This window comes from Corvus hawaiiensis, chromosome 11 (assembly GCF_020740725.1).
Source record: "Corvus hawaiiensis isolate bCorHaw1 chromosome 11, bCorHaw1.pri.cur, whole genome shotgun sequence".
Taxonomy (NCBI): Eukaryota; Metazoa; Chordata; class Aves; order Passeriformes; family Corvidae; genus Corvus; species Corvus hawaiiensis.
In genome coordinates, this window is record NC_063223.1 from 2,723,688 (window position 1) to 2,749,664 (window position 25,977).

The 25,977-nt window shown below is 40.7% G+C and overlaps 1 protein-coding gene across 5 annotated transcripts in view; it reads left to right on the forward strand.

The window, feature by feature from the left end:
- Window positions 1–25,977, forward strand: part of FGD5 (FYVE, RhoGEF and PH domain containing 5) — a 99,015-nt gene that overhangs the window by 51,520 nt on the left and 21,518 nt on the right. For 3 of the 5 annotated variants that reach the window (XR_007206057.1, XM_048315408.1, XM_048315405.1), the window contains exons 6-12: window positions 6,325–6,476; window positions 8,279–8,435; window positions 8,857–8,944; window positions 11,820–11,870; window positions 13,412–13,470; window positions 18,127–18,198; window positions 19,708–19,776. Coding sequence is in view for 4 of the 5 variants with exons in the window: in XM_048315408.1 (XP_048171365.1) it covers window positions 6,325–6,476; window positions 8,279–8,435; window positions 8,857–8,944; window positions 11,820–11,870; window positions 13,412–13,470; window positions 18,127–18,198; window positions 19,708–19,776 (648 nt within the window). In the remaining variant the exon portion in view is untranslated. The remainder of the gene's footprint in view (window positions 1–6,324; window positions 6,477–8,278; window positions 8,436–8,856; window positions 8,945–11,819; window positions 11,871–13,411; window positions 13,471–18,126; window positions 18,199–19,707; window positions 19,777–25,977) is intronic. The other 2 variants (XM_048315406.1, XM_048315407.1) reach the window with 2 other exon arrangements.

Below are 25,977 nucleotides of genomic sequence, written 5' to 3' on the forward strand. Positions count from 1 at the left end.
TGGTAAAACCAATATTAATGGTGATGTATCCCCTTCTCCTTCTGTTCTCCTGCCATTGTGGTCAATATGCAAAAACTAGGATTTCCATTATGACTGGATTAGAATTGTCTATACTACTGCTTTAGAAGATGAAAAATAAGAAACCCAAGGAAATCTAGCAACTGATAAGCATTTCTTGGACAATTTTAAGAGGTTTTCTTTCAAATAGAGCTATCTGTTTAACTACACCTTTAAGTCAAAATCCCGATTTTCTCTTCTCCAGAGTACTCACCTTTCTAATACTAATAGTTGCTTTCAACCCACTGCAGGTGGCAGATCCATCGGCTTTTTACAGTAAAGATAGAAATTAACTTCAGTCCTATCACCTCCTGACTACCTCTACTAGACTGGTTGCAGTAGTCCACAGTTCCCAGGGATTCATTCATCCCCATTTGATGAATTGATCTAATTTGGCCTATTCTGTTATATACAGAAAAAGGAAACCGACATTCTGACTCCAGAATGAATTACTGCATTCCAAGTTATTTTCAAGTAGAAGTTGAAGAACAGGAATCACCCAACATAGCATATATATGTATGTATATATGTACAGAGAGGCAGTTTTTTCTCCTGGGTGAACTACTTGCCTGAAGCAGTGGTTTAGCTGACAAGAGACTGGCTTTCCTTCCTTTCACTAGGGTCCTGCAAGGTTAAAGGTTCTCATTTGACTCATTTAGCTAATAAAGGCTAACTAGCAGCAGGGCTGAACTGCAGAAAGGATAACAGTATGTATGGGATGTATCCATCTTGCGAAATGTCTGTTGACACATATCCAAGATTGCTACAGTTGAAATTTGCAGCTGGACTCTAAAGCCCATTCACTCCCATTGTTGGAGAGATAAGATACACAAACTAACTGTTTCTGCATCTGTTCACAAAATCCTGGAAGCTAAACCCAGAACTAACTCTTGTCCCATTAACTACACCTCTTGCGCTTCTATTAGAATATCACATTTCCTATAGATACTGAATCCTGTACAGAACTTTCTTGGTAATTGCTCTACCAAAAACCTCTGGTCACTGGCATTGCTGACTTCTTTGAAAGAGTACCTGGAGATAACTACCTGCTACAAAAGTATCAAGGTTGGTGATTCCAGGTAAATTCGGCTACCTTTCTGTAGCCTGGAGCCACGTACATAATTTTTTTCCCCCCAAACCTCACGTGTAATCACTGTTTCCTCTTAGCATCAGCAAGCATTCCCAGCATCGGGCTGTGAGGCTCATAACCTCACAGAGGGTGTCAGATTCTCTTCCAAGAGCCAAACAGGTGACAATTAGGCAGAGCTCCACATAAACCATAAGATCTTGTTGAAACCCTGCATTCCTCCTTGTCTCATACTCTTATAACAAGCTCCAGGTTACAGTCCCCATTTACAGCAGAGAACAGAATTCTTCAGAGGCATTCCTGGAGGGAAAAAAACTGTAACTTGTGTGTATTAGTGATGTGCACAAACAAGAGAAGAAAAAAACCCCAAATCCAACAACCTTTGTGGTTGTGGGGTTTGATCCTCTTTGTTTCACTTCATTATTTGTAGGGTTTATATCAGGGATGTTAAGGGTATGGACATTGGATGGATATAAAGGGCTTATTTATGGGTGCCCAAAATGTAATGAAAATGTTTATGTTTCAGAAATGTATTTTTATAGCTGAGTTGCTAACCTTCTATGTCACCTAGCCAGCTTGGGTGTTGCTTTCCCATGCACATGCAGGTATAGGCAAAAGACTGGTGTGAGATCTGTAGGCTCATCCACCCCTGGATGAGATTGAGCTTTGTAGCTATCACACCAGAGCCTTGAACCAAACAACTTCAGTTCATGAAGCTGTTCTAAGAAAGCTTTGATCCATCAGGGAATTATATGGACTCAGTGTTTAATACCTCCTGCACTTAGACATTGGGCTTTTGTGACAGACTTGGAGACCTTCAGGTGCCATGACTGATTACAGTTAGTGAGACTGGAAAAGCACTTTGCATCGGATTAATGGCTTCACAGGCACTCAGCATTTTCAACAGTGACATAATTATTTTTTAATGGATGTTTATAGTGATTACTGTTATGCTACAGGGTTTTTATTAATCATTAGAAAGCTGGCTATCTAGACAACTGGAATTTAATTATTTGTCTGAGAATTCATTATAATCAAGGGGACAGACAATTAATAACTAATTAAATCCACTGAGATGCTGTGGGAAAGGAGTGTTAATCCTGTTGCTCACTTGTGGTGGAAAGTGGACAGATACAGAGCTGTTTGATGTTAATTTGGAAAAGATGACATCTTTGTAACATAATAGATTACTTAAGCACATCAGTAGTGAATTTACTACAGCTATTCACTTGTCCAGGCACAATAAGCTGAAAAAACCCTTTAGATTCTTTCCCTTTCCCTGGTCTGGATTAATTATGATGACTGAGGACTTTGAAAGGTTGCAGATTCCTTTGAGTTAATAAAAGCATCCAGAAGACAGCTTGATTGTCTTAGTTGGATGAAAAACTTCTGGATTATACACTGGCTGAAACATGAACTTAGATAGGCTAATTCACATCAGAAAAATTGGAAATTTATTAACACAACATTGAGATTATTTATGGTACTGGGGCAGAACATATTGTGGAAATCAGACCCAGATAATTAGGAAACATAATTATACTTTTTCAGAAATCTTTATGATATTGTTTTATCCAGGATATAGTTAATCAAAAAGAAAATTGTCATCATGATCTTTTTTTTACCTAGTTCTAGTGGCTTTTCAGAAAACAAATGTTTTAGCTCTTATAGTTGCTAAAAACCCCCAACACTGTGTATGTTTGACTCTTGGCTAGTATCCATTAGATAATCCACTCATCCCTGTTCATGGAGAGCCAGTGTGTTCACTGCAGTTGACAGTAACAACAGAAAAGCCACGAATGAATCTGAGGAGACTAAAACCTGATTTTGCCTGGAGGCAGTCCCTATTGGTGAGAGAGGAATTGTGAAGTTCTTTGACTAGAGTCTCTCCTGCTTCTTACAGAAATTTTCAGCAGGATCACAGTCATACCAATCCAATCCCACCATGCTGAAATCAATACAGCAACCTTGATTTAATCAATCCAAAGTGGGCAATCTAATGTAAAGTATAGATTCACAGTGAAGCATACTCTGATGAGTTTCTCATACCTGGACATTAGCAAGTTTTATGGAAGTCAGATCTTTTTAGACTCCTCCTTAATAACCCTATCTACTTAAAAAATTTAACTAGACAGAAGCCAGAGTCATGAGAAATGCCATGGTAAATCCCAGTATGGCCCAGGGAAGTTCATAAGATTTTCCCTAAAAGTTCAGGGAACAGAATTTTATTTCTGAGCAATAGGTTCCTTCATCACTAGACCATGACAAATGAAGACACACAGCCTATTCCCCCCTGGTTCAGGGCTGGACAGAAACAGTTTGGCATCTTTCAATGAACTGTGCAACCTTAGAGGTTCCTTTTTATCAAGGCCCTCCTTTCTTTCACAGCACATTCGGCCAGAACACACAGTGGAGTAGGAGGCCAGGAAATGGTCTCTGACTGGAAAAATCTAGCTGCCATTTCTATTAACTCATCCAGCAAAATAACCTTCCCAGCAATTGTGAAAGCAGCTGCATTTTTTTCATCCAATGAACTGGATAAAAATCTGTGGGCAGACAGAGAATGTTTTTAGTGTATTTTTGAAAAAAACATCTGATTTACTAATAACTCACTGTTGCAGAGCTGCATGTGAAAAAATAGATTCACAGAATGGATCTGGCCAGATTGATCAGACACCAGAGGTTTCCTTCTCACTAGATCTGCATCAGGTTAAAGCAGAGTGCAGTGCAAACCTGGTGGAAAAACAACTGCTGATGTGATGGTCTTAGTTTGTGGGATGCAGCTAGGGCTTTAAAACCAGCTCTGCTGTGACTAGATGCTTGGGCTTTGTATGTGGTTATAAACTACCTGACCCTTCATGAGATCACCAAGAGTCCCTATTGGGACTTGGTTTTTTTCCTCAGGATGCAGTGTTAGCCTAACCATAACAGGTGGTAGACTCTGTCTTAAATCAAAGCTGGTTGTTTTCCTAGTAATGCTATATTCCAGTAAGTCTTGTGGTCTGGACTACTGACTAGACTACACTAGATCATATCATATCAATATGGTCCCCTCCTGGCTTCAAAGTCAGTGAATCTAAGTATATTCAGCTGCAAACCCTCAGTTCAATTATTTTAATGCTGAATTTGAAAACAATACCCAACTTGAGGTACTTACTGGAAAAAAACAGCATGTGTAGGGTGCCTAGCAATAAGAGAGAATGCTGCAATGCCCTAGCCTTACCTTCACACACAGCAAAAAAAAAAAAAAAGGAAAGGAAGGTCAGGTAAGGAAAGATCATATTTTTATAAGAAAGGAAGCTTCACAACCTCTTAGTCTGCAGCTGCTGCACCAAAACAAGTCATCAGGAGCTTTCAGGCTTCACAGTTAATGTGGTCTCTCTACTGACCTGTTTTGAGTATTTACTTTAGTTTTCACTTTCACACTTTTTTCTTCATCCTGCGCAATAAAATCTCCAAGCCCATCATGACTTACTGGGATGCAGAAAAAGACTGGAAAAAGGACTCACAGAATCAGTTTCTGAGGAATTGTACATAAATGCCAAGTTTCTGCTCTCATCACAAACTGTGATGCACTTAGGTTTCTAATTGTTCACTTATTTTCATAGAAAAACTGAGATTTAGATACTTTAACCATGTAGACCTGACTAGAAGGAACAGATAATTCAACAGTAAGAGCCCAGGTTGACCAAGATGGAGGAACACACAGGCTCATCTCCTTACAGGGAATACAGAGGAGGATTAAGCCTTTTAACAGTTCTGCTAGAGGACCATCCTCAGGCAAACACTGAATACTGCATTACTGCTCTTCTATCACTTGTACTTTGTAGTAATATGGAAGAAGTGAGTCCTGAAATCAGACCCTTTAAATTTTATTGAATTTTATTGAATGAAAGCTGATGCTTTTGAACACCAGATACTGCTAAGATGATGAACCACCTAGTTACAGTGCCTGAGCTCCTGGCACAGGCAACCAGAGCCCCCGGGTTAGGAACCTGCCTCACGTCGCTCAGCAGCAAAGTGTTAGCTATACCTGTGCACACCCTCAGCCTCCCTGCCCTGTGTTGTGCATCACCTTGCACACATTGCCACAATTTGATTCAGACCTCCCCAAAGCCCATGCAGCTTTAAATGCCTGAGTTTCTCTAGCCACTGCCTGTGAAGAGGGAACATGAGTGGCAGCAGCAGACAGGGGAAACAGCAGTGGCTGGTAGGCACCTGGAAAGGGCCAGGGCAGCACAGTGACCAAAGTCACTAAAGCGTATCCAGGCCCTGACAAAAGCTCTTTTACAAGTCTGAATCAGAGAAGGACTCTGTAGGAATGGGGCTTTGACCTGAAACCATTTCAGCATTGAGAGCTCTGGATGAAGCAAACATTAAGCAATGTCTTGCACACAAAATATTTGTTCGCTGCTGTTGGGATGATTTTCTAACTTCTGGGGATCTAAGACAAATTATCACTGCAGTTTCAGATGCAGGTCTTATTCCTCACTTCCAGCTCAAACCTGGGAAAGCATTTTGCTATGCATTCTTAAATGGGTGCCCTATTATGTACCAGAGCTGGCTATATTTTAATATAGAGGAAATTACTCCTATGCCAACATAATTTATAAAACACTTCATGATGAAAACCATTTCTAAGATGAGGAAGAAAGGACTCAGGTTTCATAGGGAAAATTATTTGTTTCATAGCTTAAATTTAAGTTCAGAAGTGTAGGTAGTTCAAATTCTAGCACAAGGCATGTAGTTGTTGATGTTTTTCATGTCAAGCTGTTGGACCCAATGAGGTGAGAATCTCATCCTTCATTTTTAAAAATTATGTTTTGGGTTAAGAAGCACTGTAAAAATGAGACAAACCACACCCAGAAAAACAGGGTGAAAAGGCAAAGTGAATAAAAAGATACCAAATTCATTGTATGCATAAGGGTCTTACGGATCAATCTGGTGAACTGTTCAATTTTAGGTTGATAGCATTGTAGGATTCAGCTGAAACTGTGTATGAACTAATGGATGGAAGAAAAAATATTCTGTGATCTCCTTGCCATACTGAACACTATTGCTGTTGATAGCATACCTTTTAATTCCTAGAGAGCATAGTTTAGGAGTCAAGAAATAGTAATAATAATTTCAGAAAAGATATTTTAAGTCTGTTTGCCTCATTTCAATGCTGTTGTTCACAGGATTTCTATGAAGGTATCTTGAAAGTGCTTGGAGATGATGATGAAAATGAACAAGAACAAGTTAAACTCAAGCAGGGTTTAAGTGAACTCCCTGAAATTTATGAATTACACCAAGACATCCTAGAAGAACTGGAAGAGAGAGTCCTTAAATGGCAAGTACAGAATGGCATAGTTTGATGGCCTTAACATACCCTCCACAGCAGGTGGGTGAACTCATTGGTGTTCCCTTGACCATCCCAGCAGAAATGAAGAGTAGAACCTGAACTACGTTGGCAGATTTTGCATACAGACAGGAAGGAAGTAAATGTAGAGGCTATCAGGCTAAGAAATCAAATACTGAAGTATGTGTCCAGTGAACAGCCCATGACTCTGAAATGGCCCTGTCAGTCAGTGGGAGAACAGCCAGCTTCATATACATTATCCCCTGCCAGTTCTCAGTCATCACCAAGTGGCTTCACACTCATGGCCTGAAGGTCACAGACTCATGCTGTGGGAAGCAGGAACAACTTATATCAGAACCAATCCTAAAGATCACTTGCTTACAGAAATGTACATAGCAGCTGTGTAGCTCTCAGTTAAGGGTCAGCCCCTTTCTCCCAGCACCAAGGCAGGAATCTGCTATCCTATGCTTCCAAGCCAAACAGACACTGGCAGCCTGTTAGTGGACTCCATCAAACATCCTTACAGGGCAAATTCTTTCCACGAGAGAGTAAGACCATGACTAGGACAGACAAAGCTCCAAAATTCATTCCGTTGAGGAGACCCCTGACTTAAGCCAGGCTGCCAGGTTCTATTGAATGATGGACTGTGAAGCCCCACACCTCCAGCCTGCTGGACTCCAGGAGGCAGTGGTCACTGAGAATGCATGATCCTATTTCTGCACTGAAAAATTAAGGAAGTCAATTAGATGAGGAGAATTTTTTCAGTAACAATGCTAAACGCAGGGCACAGGTCTCCTTGCAGCCCTGTGCTTCCCAGTGAAAACACACAACAAGGCAAGGAGAGACTAAAGGGAACTATGTTTTGGTTTGTGTCCACCAAGGGACTGTTGGCAGAAAGACTTAAAAAGTGTCATTGATGATTTATGATTTATACACTTAGAACACAAACAGAAGTAGTGTTTCCAGCTGGGATCTAAAATGACTTGGGTACTAAAGAAGCCAGAACCCTACTCTAACAGCTGCCAGTTCCCTAAGAAAAAATGAACACAACCATAAATGCCCTAAGAGTTCTGTCCAGAACTACTCTGTGGCACTGGGGATAAAAGAGGACTGTATGGTAAATGCTGCCAACACAACAGAAATACGTATGTTATAGACCTGCACTCACACAGGTTCACACAGGTCATTAGCACACCTGAAGCTTCAAGCAAGCCCTTCCCTATGCCTGCACCCCCCCAGACACTCTGTTGCTCTGGACATCCCCAGGAACTCACATTCCTCTGTTAAGTATGATTCCTCTTTTGCAAACTCAGATTTTATTCTGTTCTCTCCTTGTACATGCTTTGTAAATATTTCAATACTGTGCATCTGAATACTGGGACAGATGACAGTGAGGCAGTGCTGAGAAGCAGGCACTGAAGGAGAGCTGAAGATCTGATACTACAACAGATGTTATATTCTCCCCCACAAACAGTGCTCCAAGCACTGCAGCATTTGGAAGGTCTGTTTACAGAAGCAGGAGCCATGTCCTGAAAGGAGCCTCACAGTGCTGCTCTGGCAGAGGCTCAGCCAAAGGACCAGCCCTGCATGGTGCCCATTCTACAGCAGCCAGTGGTGTTGTCCAGTCTGTCACTGAAGCATTCCCTCTTTCCTTCCGTTTAGCCAAGGCTTTAGGTGCTCAGTGTCCCGAGCCACTGTGGGTCTAATACAATGAGCAAGAAGTATGGCTCTGCTTCTTCACTTTTATTTATTTGTTTGTTTATTTGCTAGTTCTTTTCTTTCTGTGGCCTTAGGGAGGAACACCAGAAAGTTGCTGATGTTTTTCTCTCCAGAAAATCAAGGCTGAATCACCATACAGCATACATTATGCAGTTTGACAGGAATTTGGCTTTGCTAGATGAAAAGTGCCTTAAATATTCGCAACTGGCTACCATGATTCAGGAGTTTGAGGTAAGGCTCACATGGTTTTTTACGTGCACTGATGCATGGCTTTGCCATGGGGATTACTCAAAGATTTTTTTTTTTTTCTGGAACTCCACCAGTGTTCATACATAGGGTAGAATGGAAGAATAGCCTTCATAGCCCTGGTGCTAAAATTGAAGTGAGAAATTCACTTGTGCATGATGTGTTTGTTTCTATCTCTGTTGCCCACACACTCCTGTGTGCATACACAATGTATGTTGGTGAATCTACAGATCCGTGAGTATATTTTGCTGAAATATAGTGGAGTGGTTCTCAGTAACTTATTGACTTATCAAGCTCTTTGAGGATGTGCTAGAGTTAACAACTAAGATTATAACTAAGATGGCAGTTTGTTGCTGAGCTCGCATCCCCCCTGATCTTTGTGTTTCTTCCCTTCCACTGAGGACAGCAGAGCTCTGGTGACAGCCCTTACAGTGTGAAACACCAGCTTTTGAAAGTGGTGCAGCGTGTTTTCCAATATCGTGTGATGCTCACAGGTCAGTAAAATCACTCTCAAAAGTACCCAATAAAAACACTCCCATGATGTTCTGTGCCTCCACTTTGCTACATATTGATGCCAAAACAGCTAAAATAGGGCTAAAGCAGTATGGGATTTCCTGGGAACTTCAATATGCTTAGTACAGGATTCAGGAAGCATCAGGCAGCCTGGGAAGAGGCAGGCACTTCTACAGGACAGCCACGTTGAAAGGTCACAAAAAAGTGTAGTCAGGTCCTTTTAGCCATTCCTTCTTGGCTTTTTCCTTCTGTGAATCAGGAGAGGCAGAGTTCAGCCTCACTGCCAACAAACAGGTTTGATTTTTTATTATATCAAGTGCAGTTACCAGAGACAGTAGAAGACAGGTGGCCTCAGAGAGGAGACTTTGCACTGCATCCTGTATCCTTATCAACAAAGCAGTTGTACCCAGTACTGCACCATAAGTCCTATGCACAGTACATCTAAAGCTAGTGATTAGTCAAAAACCCAGTCCAATCTTGCTGCATTATAGGAGGCAGCAATATAAATTTAAATTAATGGTACACTTACAGATTTTACATTTACAGTTATACCTTCCCTTTACATTCAGGACCACATGTATAACTACCACCTGAGTCTCTCCAGAGGGGGTGTTATGTTCCTTCTCTGCAAGCCACCCCAAATATAGCAAGTCTGAGCCTGTGAGGAGAGAAGGCTTTCTGAAGCAGGATGTGGCCCCTAGAAAGAATTGGGAAGTTTAGAACTGGCTAGGGAAGGAAATGGTGAAATGTAACAATGAAACTCAGTGTTGTCAAATAATTTAGCCAGAACACAAAAAAGCAAGGATCCATACACATAAAGACAGAGAAATATTTTGGGCATATGTATATGTGTGGGTGGACAGGGATGCAAGATTAGTTATGCATGGTACAGTAACAAGATAGCCATAAACCCTGCCCATACAGCTGATGAAGGGCACAGCGTACTAGAAGGGGCTTCTATAAAAGCAGCAGAACAAAGTGACCATATGGAAAATTTATTAACAGCACAGATTACCAGCAGTTTCATCTTGCTCCAGACGTTTTGATCAAGGATGCAACTCATTATTCACAGCTGGATTTGCTTTTTCAGTACAAGCAATAGAAATGAACACTGGATGCCAATACTAGGACTTTCTTTCTTTCTTCCCTCTCTGGGTGTGTCTACATTAAGGGCAACTTCCCAGACTTGTGGCTTGCAGTACTTAGCAGTCTCACATGATCCATAGAGTGTTTGTGGTGCATGCACGCAAATACTGCATTTATGTAAAGGGAATTGGCATATCCCTGTCAGAAATAGCCCTTCTGTTCTCTGTTTTCCCATTTCTGTGGTCCACAAGATAAATTGCAAACATGCATCATGGTATTTTGTGACAAAGCTGGAAGGGCTTCAGTGAAGCTCCAGTGACTGGATTCCATCTATGCTTGAAACAACTTGAGCTCCTCCTTGTCCCAGGTACTGAAAACTGGGAAAACAACAGCTTTTGTGTCCAGTGAGATAAGGTCTGCTGGATTAAGATATTACAGAAAATAGGTTTACTACTTTAGTTCTTAACCTCAAGAAACCAAGCCCCTCTTTGCCTGCTAGGACAGGATGAGTCTGGAACAGTGCAGTCTTTCAGATTCTCAGGCGTACTTGTGTGATAACTGGCAGATTCTACCAGATAAGGAAGGGTATTTATGAGGATATTGGTTACCACTTACTGCACCACAACCAAAAAGATTTGTCCACTCAGTCCATAGCTCAGGACAGAGCTTGCAGCAGTGAAAAAGAACACTGAATATTGCCTGATGGCATCACACAACCCCTTCCTGCCTGCCTGAGTACAGGCAGATGCTTCCCAGAATGTAGGTAAAAGCCAGGTAGCATTCAGGATGCCAGAGAAGGCACAGCACTAGAAAGAGAAATGTGTATGGATAAAATATTCAAGGGAACGGACATCCATGCACAGCACCAATCTCAGCACAGAGGTCTCTAGTTCTTGGATGCAGAATTTAGGAGCCTGGACTAACCAGCAAGATAAGAATGAAGTATTTCCAGGCTAGGCTCTTAAAACTGTAGCACTTACGTACTACAGTCTTTAAAAGCATAAAGACCCAAAGAATAAGCAGATGATCCAAGAAAAGTAGTCCGAAAAAACACTAGTTAAAGGTTTGTATATAATGCAAGTATAATCGCTGTCACACTAAGCACTATTGTAGGTATCTTACAGAACCTATTTTCAGAATATGATTAAGTTCAGCAGTAATTATTTGAACCTTGCTTGTACAGAACTCGTGTCTCCTTCCTATGCCCATAAAAAGCATATGATTCATTTACACTAACTATAAATGTAGCCAACAACGTTTGTTCAGATGGGAAAACAGAATTCATCAGAAGAACAGTTATTTGTAAAGTGGTGCTACTCAGCACCAAGAAACAATTGACCAAGAAACAATTTTGTCACTGTTTATTTATTTATACCTGCCAAGTTATGTGAGGAGCTCAAATCTGTATCAGTGCTCTTGCATTGATTCTCAAAGTAAAATACCATCAAAGATGAGTTTTGCTTTGGAAAGTGGCTATATATACACTTAACTATTTGGGAGTAAAATGCTGTGGGACATTACTGTGGATGGCCCATTCCTGGAAGTGTTCAAGCCCAGGTTGGATGGGGCTTTGAGCAACCTGGTCTGCTGGAAGGTGTTCCTGCCCATGGCAGAGGGATTTGAACAAGATGATACTTAATGGCCTTTCCAATCCTAACCAGCGTCTGATTTTGTGATTAGGATTTAATGTTTTAGCTAACAATACTACAAATTATGTCGACCTGTATTCTGATTGTTGGATGTCTGTGTTTGTTTGGTCATTTACTACAGATTACTTGAATAATCTTTGTCCTGATTCTACAGAGTATGAAGCCACACAAGGTAAAATGAAACTGGTAGAAGAAAAATTCTGCTCTGCTAACATTGCTTCTAAAGAGGTGCAAGATCTCTATACTGGTAGTATATGGAAGATGATTATTTTCAAGATTTTGCATTAATAGGCTAGATGTAAAATCTATAAGAACTGATTACTAATTTAGACAAATTATTTAGGACGAGAATCCTTTTTTTTTTTAAATTGAAACATATGGGCTTCCTATAGTTTTGATGTGATGAAACTTACAGAAGAAGAAAATATCATCTATACAGGCATAGTGCAGACACTGTAGTTTTGCCCCAGCCATGGAGGAAATCCTAGTCCTCTTTGGCTTTGTGAATATTTGGCCTGGTCATTGTAAAGTCAGTTCGGGTGGCTCCCCCTGACTGATTGTGTACCATTATCTATGGTATGCCTACTGTGCTCTGTGAACTTGGGAGAAACCCAGGAGATTTGACTTGCATATCTGTATTCTGGATTCCTTAAGGCTACCTAAAGTTGAAAGACATTGCATAAAAAGCAGTTCTGCAAAATCAAGAACAAATCCACTGCTAACACCATCCTTTCCAACACATGAGATAAAGCAGAAGTCTTTTACTCCCACTGAAATCAAAGCAAGGTTTAGTTGCGGTATCTTGTGGGAGTAGTTTCCAGGCTGGAGTAAGCAGCAGTAACATTGTATTAAAGAAATCAGTTCACCCCTCTTACACTGATTGCAAATCCAAACCAACTCATAGCAATAAAGTCAGTGGTTGACTGAAAGTTAGTCTGTTCTGCCCAAGAGCAGAGACTCATGCAAATTTTGGACCCTAGTCACTGACCCTAGTCACTGACAGTATAACTACAGCTATATGAGTAATTTAAACAATAGCAGGGCAGACACTCAAGCCCTCTGACCACAATTGCCTATCTCATTTGTGGTTAGCAGATGCTTGTCCCATTCCTGGCCAGCGATGGCTAGCATGCTCCCAGGTTATGGCCAGAAACTGATAGGAAGCCCTGTGCCACAGGGGAAGGGATGTGAAATAGGGACCTAAGCCATGTTATGCCACGGCTCTCAGCACCAGCAAACATGTCCTAGCCTAGGTTATTTGCCAGAGGAGAATCCAGGAGTTAATTCATGTCACCACTTCATACACATTTCTGTCGGAAAGGGATGACATGTCCTCTCCCTCAGCAGTAAGAGGTACATCTTAGACTGCCGTGCTGTTTGGTGGCTAATGTTGGGTTACATTCATCTCTCTATAACACAAGACATTGACGAAAGTCTGCAACTAGAAAACATTACCAAAAGATTTAGTGCCATGCTAGGTACTTAAAAGGGACCTCATAAGCTCTCTGGGTCAGCAGAAGCATGATGCAGTTTCACACAAGAGAATGATGAAGGGAGGAAGGGGGACAGCACTGTGTGACATGTCAGTTGCTAGGCAGTTGCATTATGAAAGTGACAAAGAAGCCAAAGGATGCCCTTGGAAACAGGAGTGATTTGAGTTATTTTCCTACTCCTTTGTGTGATATATGGTGTTTGTTTTCCTTCATCCCTCAGCTGCCTTATTCATCATTTCTGAAATCACAGACCAAGCCAATGACAGCATGCTCCAAGCGGTGAGTCCTACCATGACACATGCTCTCCTGGTCAATAGTGTGTTTTCTGCACATCTGTTCAAGTGAATACATATGTCTACTAAATTCTGAAGCCTCCTCCAAGGTGAGACTCAAGGGCTTGTACAGATCTGCTTTACAGTACTGCAGATATGGAGTTGGTCTATGCCCTTTAGTGCAGCTGTGCAAGATGTAAGACACCATAGCCAGTAGCACAAAGGTTTTTTTCCCCTCTTGGGGCTGCTGAAATGCTGTGTGGAGCAATGAAGGAAGAGGTGGGAATTTTCATGGTTCTACTTCTAGACTGGGATGTTTTTAGATACAAAACATTCAAAGGTACTATCAAATATATCAAAGATAGATTCTGAGCTCATTTACATAATTCTTCCACAATTCTGGGATTCCATTTTACTTCAGAAGAGTAGGTCATGGTTTATAATCTTGCAAATGATCACGCAACCAGACTGGCCAAACCTTTCATAGGTTAGAACTCATTTCTGAATTCAGATTTATGTATCTAAATAAGTTATATAGTTTTCCAAAGCAAAGTATTTTATCATTACACTTGGTCACAGATTTTTCAAGTTATTGGGAATGTATCATATGTTGGGGTACTTTTCACATTTTACTTCTCATTTGAATATTGCTGAATTTAACATCCTGCATCAGAATTTTGCTGTGCCTTTACTCTATTAAAGAACTCTGACATTGCAAACATCATCCCCCCTGGTTAATTACAGATGGCATTCAACTCACTTCTTTATTATTTTATTTCCTGAGCAGAGAGAGGGTTGTTAATAATCATTCAGGCATCAAAACATGAAGTTCAAGAGACAAAGAGAAAAACATCACATGTAGCAACATCGCATCAATGCATATGAGGGGAAGGAATGAAATATCAATCTTCTTAGTAAGAGCTTGTTTTCAGGTAGGATTTTAAGGTTGAAGAAATGAACATACACGTTGTTAGGGAAGAACACACTAATCGGTTATGAAGATGAAAGAATAGATGCAGACTGCAGGGTGGATGTCTAACAAGCCTAGAGTTTTATCATAAAAAGGAATGTAATCTGACCCCTCTATAAACTAGAGTCTGACAGTACAGACTTACTAAGCAAGGTTTTCAACTGGTGTGATTCTGATTTTTCTTCTCCTCAGAAAAAGAATTTATAATCTTATTTTTCCATTATTAAGCAGTCTTTGTACCAAAATAAATATTTCATCAAAAACCTGAGATCTTGTGAAAAGCTTCCAGAAAAAGCTCAGAGCTTTAGGGATGTCTGTGTTAGAGGTTGAGAACTTTAAGAGCTCAGTTCCTAACAGATCAAGGTCACACTCTTTTTCTAGCACCTCTGCTTCCTTAGTTTTCACTCAGATATATGGCAGATTTCTATGAATACTTTTCTGAAGTTAGAAGTATATGTAAGTGCCCAAAATCCACTGTGTTGCATTGCCATGAAATCATTTTCTCTCTACTAAGCCATGCTTTAATATGAAGAACATCATCGTATCATCTGAGTCTTACAGATGTCACAGACTGTATAATAACTGCTATTAATAGTGTCTGTTTTGGAATAATTTAATCACAAATTCCAAATAGATTTTTACACTTATTTTTTATCATATCATCAGAGCACATCTGCTCTTTTTCAAAACTGTGGCATGGAAGAGATGAAACAAAATTTCCTTCTTTCCCTTCTGTGTGAATGCAGGGGGTTTTGTGAAGGTGCAGGTTCATGAGAAACAAAGTTCAATTTTCTGCTAAATCAGAGGTTATCCTCCTGAATTAATATCCCAGACACAAAAGCCACGACCAGCACTTCTTTTCTTTCTCTCGGTTTATAAAAAAAGAAAACATAAAAGCAAATAATTACTCTAATTACAGAAGAAACTGAACAATGCCACTTATTTTAGAGAGTTAATAAATTGTCATGTACCTGGCTGAATTTCTAAGAAATAATATACCTGGAAGGAGGAAGATTTCTGTTGCCACATACCAGCTCATCAAACGACACTCCAAAAATCTCATAGGAGCACTGAATTATGATCTACATTTTCTACAGACTATCAGTGACCCATTATTAGCTTTTTTTTTTGTTGTTGTTTTATGATAATAAGACTCTAGCAGTTTTTCCTGGGAACTATTAACCCTGGATTTTCAAGCATATTATGACCATAACTATCTCTACAGCATTTTCACCAGGTAGGAAAATATTACTTTCAATTTACAGATGTACAAAAAGAAGTACAAGGCACACCATCACCTCAGAGTATTATGTCTATCTGTAATTCCAGGAGATGAACTAAGCAGGGTTTGTATCGCTCTCTGAATGTCTACAATCTGTTAGAGGCCCTGAGGTGCTAAGAGCTATAAATCACTGTTGCTATTAACAGCTGGTGAATTCCTTGGGGAGGCGTTCCTGCTGCATAGACATCATTATAAAATTATGGAAACTGCAGTTCACTGCTAAAAAGGCCACAGCAGAATTTCTAACACCCACATCTGCAGTACTATCTGGGTGGAGTTTTGCTTTTATTCCTTAATTGTAGGATTGTGAAGGATCTTTGAAAGAAAAACGATGATAGTTTTAAAACCAATGAAGAAAGCTAAATAAACAGGGAATCTTGGGGAACTGTAAGGAAACTATACTCCCCCTCATTTGCTCACATTCCCAGATAAACCACTATCCTTCACATGTGATGGCTGTTCACATGTGACTTCCTTCAGGAAATGAGTTCAATACTTCTCTGTCTGTTTCCTGGTGAACATGTGCCCATATTGCAAACATCAGCATTTCAACAGGCGCCTCTGCCAGCAGTCCTGAGAAAAGCTGGGCTGCTGCAACTTCTCCCCTCACTGTTGTAGAAACCCAGATGAGTAGTACTAGCACTGGCATGAATGTACTCACAGGAGAACACTGCTTTTTCTGCAGAAGAAAAACACATTTTCATGGTGGAAGCTGTCAATTGGACAAGTCTTGCCAGGCTAAAATACCCTTCAGTGATGGGAAAGTCCTTTGCAAATATCTTTTGCAAAAGTCAGCTGTCCCATGATCCCTCATATTTCCTGTGCTATTGCTTGATATGTTTTTTCCATTTTATTGGCCTACAGTATTTTAGAAGTGACCTATAAAATTCCATTTGTTACTTCCTGCATTGCAAAAGAGATATTTGACAGCTCAAATTCTTGAAAATGTGCCAACTGTCAATTACATCGCATGGGCACGGTGCAGCCCTGTGCTGGTCAAGCCTTGTAGGTATTTCCATGTATTTGACACGCAGTTACTGATTAAGAACTAAACTTAGTGTCATGCTAACAAGTGCAATATTTCACTAGGGCAGTAAGATAGGAGGTATTTCAGGTTTATCTCAAAAAGCAAGCCTAGATAGGTACATTAATTGTGTTAGCTGAAATCCAGGGTAAATTAGCCTTGACATACCATCATGTTGACTTGGATGTGCTCTTTCCGGTATCTGTGATAACTTTCTTAATTAGCTGATTCTGTAGACATCACTGATTTGTATCAGGCAGATACAATGTATGATCTGATCAAGTCTCACTAATCCCAGGGGTATCTTAATGCCAGTCAATGGAGCAAAGGTAAACAGACCATTGCCTGTTGTAGCAGAAAACTGTACTCAAAGGCTGCTAGGTCATGAAGCTGTATCAAATATGGTCCTTAGTCTGTAGTTTATTTGAGTGTGTAACTGAGGATATAGGATACAGTGGCTAACTTAGATAGGAGACTCCTAATTTTTAGGCATATTCCAGCGATGACTCACTGCTGCTGGGCAGCTCATTCTACTGTTCTGACCAGATAAAAACCACAGCTGAATTCTATGCACAAGCCTCTGTTTTAACAGCCTCACCTGCTAAATGGAAGGAGATTTGAAAAGACTAGCAGTATTGCAGAGGTACAGACATCCCTTCTTCCTTCTTACTCACCTGATTTTTTTTTTTTTATGGGAGCACAGGCTTATCTAGGTTAATCTTATTTACCATTTTCATAGATAAGTTCATGCCTGGTGCCAGTACTCACTGACTGACTGTGCTTTAAGGCCAGGTAGACAGTTAATAGTATCAGAGTTTGATCATAAATTTCCTGGTTTTTGCAAAGCATCAAAAAAGAAATGCAGCTTCATTGCCTGCTTACTAGTACACCTTTTAAATCCCCTATTGCAAAGGCATTTATCCATTATCACAGAATGTAAATCTTCAGATAATGCTAGCAACAGTCTTAAAGTATCAAAGCCTGCTTTGGATTATTTGTGTCATGCCACTAATGCACAGGCCTTTGGAGCAGGTACTGTACTTTGTCCCTGTTTTATGAGTTCCCAGAGCCAGAAAGTCGGCAAAGAAGACAATGTATAAATACATATGGAATTAGCAGGTCCTTTGGAAGGTGAACTGGGGAATCACAGGTAAAAGAACTGTAGAAGGTCATAGATGTGAATGCAGATTATGAGGTTCTGTAAAATCTGTAAGGCAGGAAGAAGACTTTCTGGGTGTAAAATCCTTGGTCCCAGTTCTCTCTGAAACCTCATTCTGTAATATCAGTTCTAAAGAAATAAAATGGTGAGGAGGGGTGAGGGAAGATTTGCTTGCTTGTATAAAACCAGTTTCCATGCAGTCTTCTAAATGCTGTTTTTCTCTCCCAGGAAAACTTGCAGAAGCTAGTACACATTGAGCACAGTGTGAGAGGGCAGAGCGGCCTCCTCCAGCCAGGAAGGGTGAGTGCTGCAGGCAGACCTATGCTGGTAAGGGCATTGTTTCCGGCCAGCAATATCTCTGTGTGGATGGCCACATTTCAGACGTCTACAGATGATGTTTACTGAGCTATTGTGATACGAGTTGGAGCACTGGTTTGTGTAAAAAAACATCACTCTGGCAGTGCACAAAAAGAAGGTCATGCTGAGAAAGACATGCATTTTCTCTGCTTTTACAGAGCAGCCATTTGGCTTTTCACTTCAGCTGTCCTCAGCCACCCCAAGTATAGTGTATTTTGATGAAGCTACTGCTTTCCTCCTTATATACTCCTGTCAAAAGGCTGCAACTCTAGCAGGAATTGATTGCAGCCTGAAAAGGCTCTGCACTTTATATAGCTGGGTAAGAATCTTAAATCAGGACAATTAATTTGTTTTCAAATTTATATTTTCACCATTCCCCCGTGGTGCTTTTTATACAAGGCACTGTTTTTAAGCAACACATCAACAGAAACATGAAAGATTGTACAGCTCTGTCTTGCTATCCATATCAAAAGCAAATTTCTACTTCTGGATTTCAAACCTGTCCAGGCTCCTCAGCTCCAACCTGCTTCTACGTTTCAAAAGATTTCTTTCTTGAGTTCTGCAACTCTGAATTTCCCTTCAGTCCACCAATATCTTTAACAAAATTCATGAAGCAATTTTCAAAGCATGCATACTCATACATAAGAATACTCATCAGCCAAATACTGCAGTCAACTTTTGTTTTTCTCTCTAACATCAGTATTTTCACTTGCCCTTACCAGGTAATGCTTTAACAAATTCTGCAAAGCCCAGCATACAGAATATGCAGGATTTGTCTCTTTGATGATAAACTGTTCTAGAGTGGAAAAGTACACCAGATTTGTTCTCCATCTGAAAAGAGCAGATGATTGCTAATCCACTGATGAAGTTTAGTTATGGCAGACTTTTTCAAACATTAGTGCAATGAAGTTCTAGTGTGCTGGTTTAGCTGCTTACATATGCACTCCTACCTACATACATAGTAACAAGATGGACTGAAAAAGTACTGTGCTTGCAAAATTATACAAATTATATATGCGGGTATAGTTAAGTTCGTGTAGCATAGCATACTAAAGCCCAAGGTTTCAGCTTTTTTTTTTTTTTGGTCTATTTTAGAGGACTTTTAAAGACAAGAATTCTTTTCTAAAGCCCATTACATGTTAGCTTTGCAATCTGCAACAGTTACCTCTGAGCATAGTCCACCGTGCAGAAACAGTGGGCTGAGGACAAGTGCATTTCCAACCCATTTTGTACTGACACAAATGCAAGCCACAAAGGGCAGCAGAGCTAACCCAGGCAAAGACTAAGCCAGATCATAAGGAGTAAGGCTAGAAACAAGTGTTGAGGTTCTCTACCTCTTCTTGTGCTGATGAATGGCATTGGAGTAGCTCTCTCCCCAGGAGAAATACTCTCTTTTCTCAGTAAGATTCAGAATGAAGTCTTAGAATTAAAATCTGCTGTTTTCTCCTTCAGATCTTTGTTAAAGAGGGAACGCTGATGAAAGTCTCTGGCAAAAACAGGCATCCTCGGCATTTGTTCTTGGTAAGATTTTTTAAATATTTTTACTGTCTGTCTCATATCTTTCCATGAATTTATGCAACCCTTAAGCCTGGCGGATTTTAGGCTGCAAGTCATTTAACCATCAACAGTGATGTGGTGAGTTAGTTCCTGTTGCTAACAGGGCTGTAGTCCTTTCCTACATCCCACTGGCCCCACATACAGGAACACATGCTGTGCAACCGTCTAGTTGTGCCACAGTTACATACAGCCTTCACCAGGACATAATTTTGCAAAGAAGTGCAAGTTTTCAAGGGAATCAGGAAGACAAGAACTCCTGAATACCTTCAGGAATTAAGCTGCACACTTGAAAATCCTAAGACCTTAGAATATTTAATCAGAAGCAAGAGAGAATACCCTACTGCTAAAGTAGCTGAACACTTTCTTTGGTCACACTTGGGAGGGATGTGAAGCTGAAGGACTGGGTTTTAGCCCCTGCTGTCCACATATATGTAAATTACCTGATAACTTTGTGCATTGCCTCAGTTTAGTTCCTCTAAACACACACCTCCAGCTTACTGTGGATTAGAACAAGAGTTTTCAGTGACAGTTTGCAACATTCTTCTAGGATAATTAGGAAGAATGGACCTTTCATCATTTGGCTGGAATACCCTTTACAAGGGTCCACAACCCTACTGCAAGTATTTGCAAAACAAAACAGATGAAACACCACTGTTTTGGAGACATATTATGAACACACATGCTTTCGGTTTTGCATTACACACTCTATTAAGTAGTTAGAGTATCTGAGACTCCAGGCTCCTGAGCTCTGTTCTCAACTTTTCAGGTAGCTTATTGTTTAACCACACATATTTTTATGCACTTATCAATATGAAGGGGAATGTGATACTTGCCTGTGTCTTAGGACTTTATCACCTGCTTACCTGTTAATGTTTGAAAAATTCTTTAGAGCTCCTTCCCAGAAAAAAGCCATAAAGAACTGAGCATTACTGCTGCTATTAACATTAAAATATTGCTTGCAGAATTCATTTTTAAATAAACGGCTTATATGCCTGGAATACGTATTTGCTGTCACCTTTAAGTGCTGACAGCTTTTCACCATGGGATCATTGTAAGGAGGAGAGATGGCTTATTACAGAAGCCATATATTTTGCATTAATCCTTCTTATTTCTCCCTCTTAGTTTTAACTCCTATTTGTGCATGAGCATATGCACAAGCTTCTTTCCCTCCTCAATCACATATTGCAGTCATAATCAAAGATCAGATGGATTTCACCCAAATCTTCAAATATGATATAGCTGCAGTTCTGTTTTACTGAGTCAGCATCAATGGACTGTAACAACTGCAATAAATGTGAAAATCATTACTTTGTTGCACTCAAGGGAAAAAGGTTAAGCCAGAAACTCTAGGACCTGGTCTTAAGAAACAATGTTCTCAGCAGTAGTAACTCTGAAGTCTACTGATGACCACTTGATAACAGATGATAATTAAATCCCTACTGATCTCTCTTCTGAAACACTTGCCTTTGCTAGTATTCAAAATTATTCTGGAATTGTGTCTAAAGCTGGGACAAAATTCCAAGACATTGCTACCCTTTTGTCTTCCAGTGTCTTTGTTGAAACTGCCATCATAAACCCATTACTATGGCAAATGCTGAAGTGTTACAAACTTAGCTAGTGTAACTGATATAGAGAATTTTAAAGGAAGATCATAAATCAGGTTAGTAATAAATGTTGAGAGGAAAGTAATTTAAACTTGGGATAAACTTATATAAATTTCAAGTCATCCGAAATGGTTGTATCAGCTTGAAGGTCACAGGTCACAAGAGGCCAAAAGCATTACTGGAACAAAGCAAGCACAGAAATTAGTTTCCGGCACTCTCTAGTTTAGGAACCATTTCCCTATTCCTAGGGAAAGTTCAGATGCTCAAAGTCAGATGTTAACTGCAAAGAGAAAAATGTCTCAACAGCTGGAGACATTACAGTAGCCAATGTCTTGTTAATAGATGCTCTCAGTATTGCAGAAAAAGTGGTTTTTTCTTCCTTTCAGTCAGCAAGGCAAATTGTGACCAAATGTGCTGTCATGCAAAGAATGGGGTGGAGCTAGTCATAACGGTCACTTTCAAGAACAAAGAGACACATAAACCTGGCTTCTTTCCTGGTCTAACACACTGAAGTTGCAATCACTTCAGGCTTCCTGTATTAGATATCCAGTAGGGGCAGGGAGAGGGTGATTGGGTCTTTGAAACTATTTGAAACTTATTGGCACACATCTACCTTTGGGTTCAGCGATTTTTTTTTTTTACTCCAGTCTCCTCCACATGAATGCTCCTCAGGTTGCAAAGCAATTCCATGTACGGTGAAACTGCAGGAAAATTACTGTGGAATATGGTAACTCCTGCGTTAACACCTGAATGGTCTTGCATTATCTGCTTGTCACTACTATTGCTACGGATTCTCAGTGGTGCCACCACTGCACATGCCACTACCACTCCTGCATTGCTTAAAGGACTATTTAGCCTGTGGATACAGCAAGACACAACTACTGCATAGCTACATCAGCATATTTTTATCTTGGCATATAGCACGTTTATTGCATTGGTCTTAAGGCCCTACCAACCATCACTGCCAACACCTTTCACTAACAGGCCATGCCTGCATGAAAATATTCTTCCCACTGTCAGTGCTGTCTTGATTCTGATACCTGGGGACACTGTGGAAGAAAAACCCATGCCCAAACCCCAAGATTAGAATAATTTCCTAAGCATTTTCTCTTAAAACCAACATTTATTTAAAGTATTTATCTTCTAAAGATCATATTATAATCCTTTGAAGCCACTTGCAAAACCCAGGTTTGTGTATTAATAAAAACCCAAACCTTTCAGAACTTTTTTTTTAATGCTTCACATGTCAGTAGCAACTCAAAAAGGTCACCAGAACCCAGCATGTATAGGTGTATTGGCTTAGCTTTGATGAAATAAGTCTATTTACCTTCACTATCCAAAACAGATTTTTACATGAACAGCATTTTCTGAAGTTCTTAGTAGTGAACTTACTCTGATGGAAGGCTAAATCAAGACCAGGACCTGGAAAGAATTTCAGAGCAAGACTACACACTGGAGGATAACCCTGAGAATTTAATCCCTATACATCCCAGGAGATGAGCCAATCAAACTAAAGTTGTAGTTAGAATATGCTGTAAAACTTGAGTGTGTGCCAGATTCCTGCTTGGCCTGTGCTTTCGAGGTATGCTTTAGTGGTGTGCATGCTTGTGCTCTGAAAATATATCTGCCTATAAGGAGCACTGTATATCTGTGCAGAGCCCATATAGGCATGCCAGTGTAAAGACAAATTTCAAATGTTTCTGCAGGTGTATGTTGTGTGTATCATCATGTTACTTGAGCTGGCTGTTTTGTGCAGGCTGATGGTATTGTTGAATCTGGTGTTTCCTGGCAGGATGTTTTGTGACTTTTGCTGTGTGTCTGTTTCCTGAGTCCAGTCTCTGTTTACAAGGATGTTGTGGCCTCTGTGCAGCACAGTATGGGCTGCTGAAACTGGCAGGTCCCCTAACTGCCCCCCAACTACGAGACTTTGCAACTCAGAGCCTCTCTCTTATCTCACGCTTCTAAGAATTTCTTTACAAAGGCCACTTGTGTTGAAAATGGGTTGCAGGAAGCTACTACCAAACGGGAGACTGTTTAATGCTCTATCTGGCAGGATTGGAGTATAGATTTTTAGAGTCACAGCTTGGAAAACACAGCTCCAGCACACATTCAGACTGCTCCACTGACACTCAGGGGATGTTTAACTCAGACTTGAATAGAAGAAGACAGGGTTCATAATTAACTAGCCTTTAAAACATTAAAAAAAACCAAACATGTGGTAGAAACTTTTAGACAGAGAGTATATTACATATGGATGCCAGCAGTTCAGCAGGTCATAAACTTGTCTGGATCACTCAGTTTGAACACTATACGTTAGAAAACTTGCACTGACTCTAATGTCACTGCGTACCTGTCACAACACAGGGAATTATAAAAAGAAGGAGGGGAAAGAAAAGTAGTAACAGAGAAGAAAAGAATTAAAGAGGAGACATATCCTTCTTTCTCTGTTTTGCCAACTGTTGTTTTGGGGAACATGTGTATCCATGGAGCAATGAAGAATAAGGATATGTGCTCCAATATCAAATTCTGAGCTGTCTGGGAATCCCAATTATTCAAAAGTATTCTGGCAAACAAGAAGTGTGTCTGAAGCCCAAGGACTTGTGGGAACTTCCCTGAGGGTTCTTGCAGTTCATCTCTTCTACTGCAGATTTCTGAGAGGCTTAAAGACCAGCTTTTATCATCAGTCAGTCCTCACTGCTTCAGGGAACAGTGGGCAGTTGAAGCAGGATGATGCATGAAACCACTGGTACTGATGGTAGTTCTGTCCATACCATTCATATGGCCAGCACTCAGGTCTCTACTGTGCATGTGGCAAAAGAGACAGCAGTGAGTGCAAACCCTTTCTTTCTTCATGAATATGTGTGCCTTGCTTCGCAAGCTTTGAAATATTTGTCATAATTTCACTGTGTCAAGTTGTGGCTAGTGGGACCTCCAAATCACAGCCTACTGCTAAATACTGTAGGGGAGAAAAAAAGAAGGAGGAAAAAAATGGCAGTGGGCAATTATAAAGCAAAGTCATGTTTAGTAAAATCTTAGGATATTAATCAGAGTTGTCATGATAATGGTATGCACCATGGTGTCATCCTTTATCAACGGTAATAAAAGTATAAGCAGCTTTTAAAAGAAATATATAACTTTTAAAATACATAAAATAAATTGAGTTTACTACTCAAGAAGCCTCATAGCAGATTATGTCAGAATCCTGAAAATCTCTCTCAGGAGTTCACTTCCTTGGGCTTAGTGCCCTAAATGGTGCTCCATTTTAGGGCCAGTGCTCTTTAACATCATGAATGACAGGGACGCAGGACTCGAAGGGATACTAAGTAAGTTTGCCGAACATGCTAAACTGGGAGGAGCTGTCACCTTCCTCGAGGGCAGAGAGGCCTTGCAGAGAAACCTCGACAAATTAGAGAGATGAGCAATCACCAATCATATGAAGTTTAACAAGGACTAGTGCTGGGATAGGGCAACCCTGGTTGTGTGTGTAGACTAGGGAACAAGGGGCTGGAGAGCAGCACCATGAAAAGAGACCTGGGGGTCCTGGTCTGCAAAAAATTGAATATGAGTCAGCTGTGCCCTGGCAGCCAAGAGGGCCAGCTGTGCCCAGGAGGGCATCAGGGTCAGCATCACGGTCTGGGTGACAGAGGGGGTTGTCCTGCTCTGCTCTGCACTGGGGCAGCCTCACCTTGAGTACTGTGTGCAGTTTTGGGCATGACAGTGTAAGAAGGAGCTAAAACTGTTAGAGAGCATCCAAAGGAGGAACACAGAGATGGTGAAGGATCTGGAGGAGAAGCCATACAATGAGTGGCTGAGGCCTCTTGAATTGTTCAGCCTGGAGGAGACTGAGGTTAGACCTGATCACGGTCTGCAGCTCCCTCACAAGGGGCAGTAGAGAAGCAGCACCAATCTCTGCTCTCTGTGACAGGATCCAAGGGAACAGCATGAAGCTGTCAAGAGAGGGTTAGGCTGGATATTAGGAAAGGGTTCTTCACCCAGAGGGTGGTGGGGCACTGAACAGGCTCCCAGGGGTTATGGCCCAAAGGCTGCCAGAGCTCCCAGGAGTATTTGGACAATGCTCTGAGGCACAGGGTGGGAATGATGGGGTGTCCTGTGCAGGGTCAGGAGGTGGAATCAGTGATCCTTGAGAGTCCCTTCCAACACAGAATATTCCAATTCTATGATTCTAAATAGTTACCTTTTCTTGCAGTTTGAAATGCCTTAAGTACTGGCACTGATGAGCGGCAGAGGAAGTCCAGTTTTCCCACACAATCCTTTGAACATGCAGGAGATAGCAGGATCACCAGGCAAATAGAAGATTTCAGTAGTATTCTCTTATTTCACATTTTCTTAATATTAGCAATAAACTCTGCCTGCCTTTTTTACCCTTTTCCCACCTGGCTGGTGGAATCCTAGTTACCACTAGTAATAGAAAGTGAAAATAGCTGTCATCTGCTTTCCACTGAAAACGTTCTCAGTTTTGTCTCTTAGCCTCCTAGATAGTATGCAGTGGGTTGTGAGGAATTTACTGGCTATGCATAGTCCTGGTTAAAGTGTGAATCGT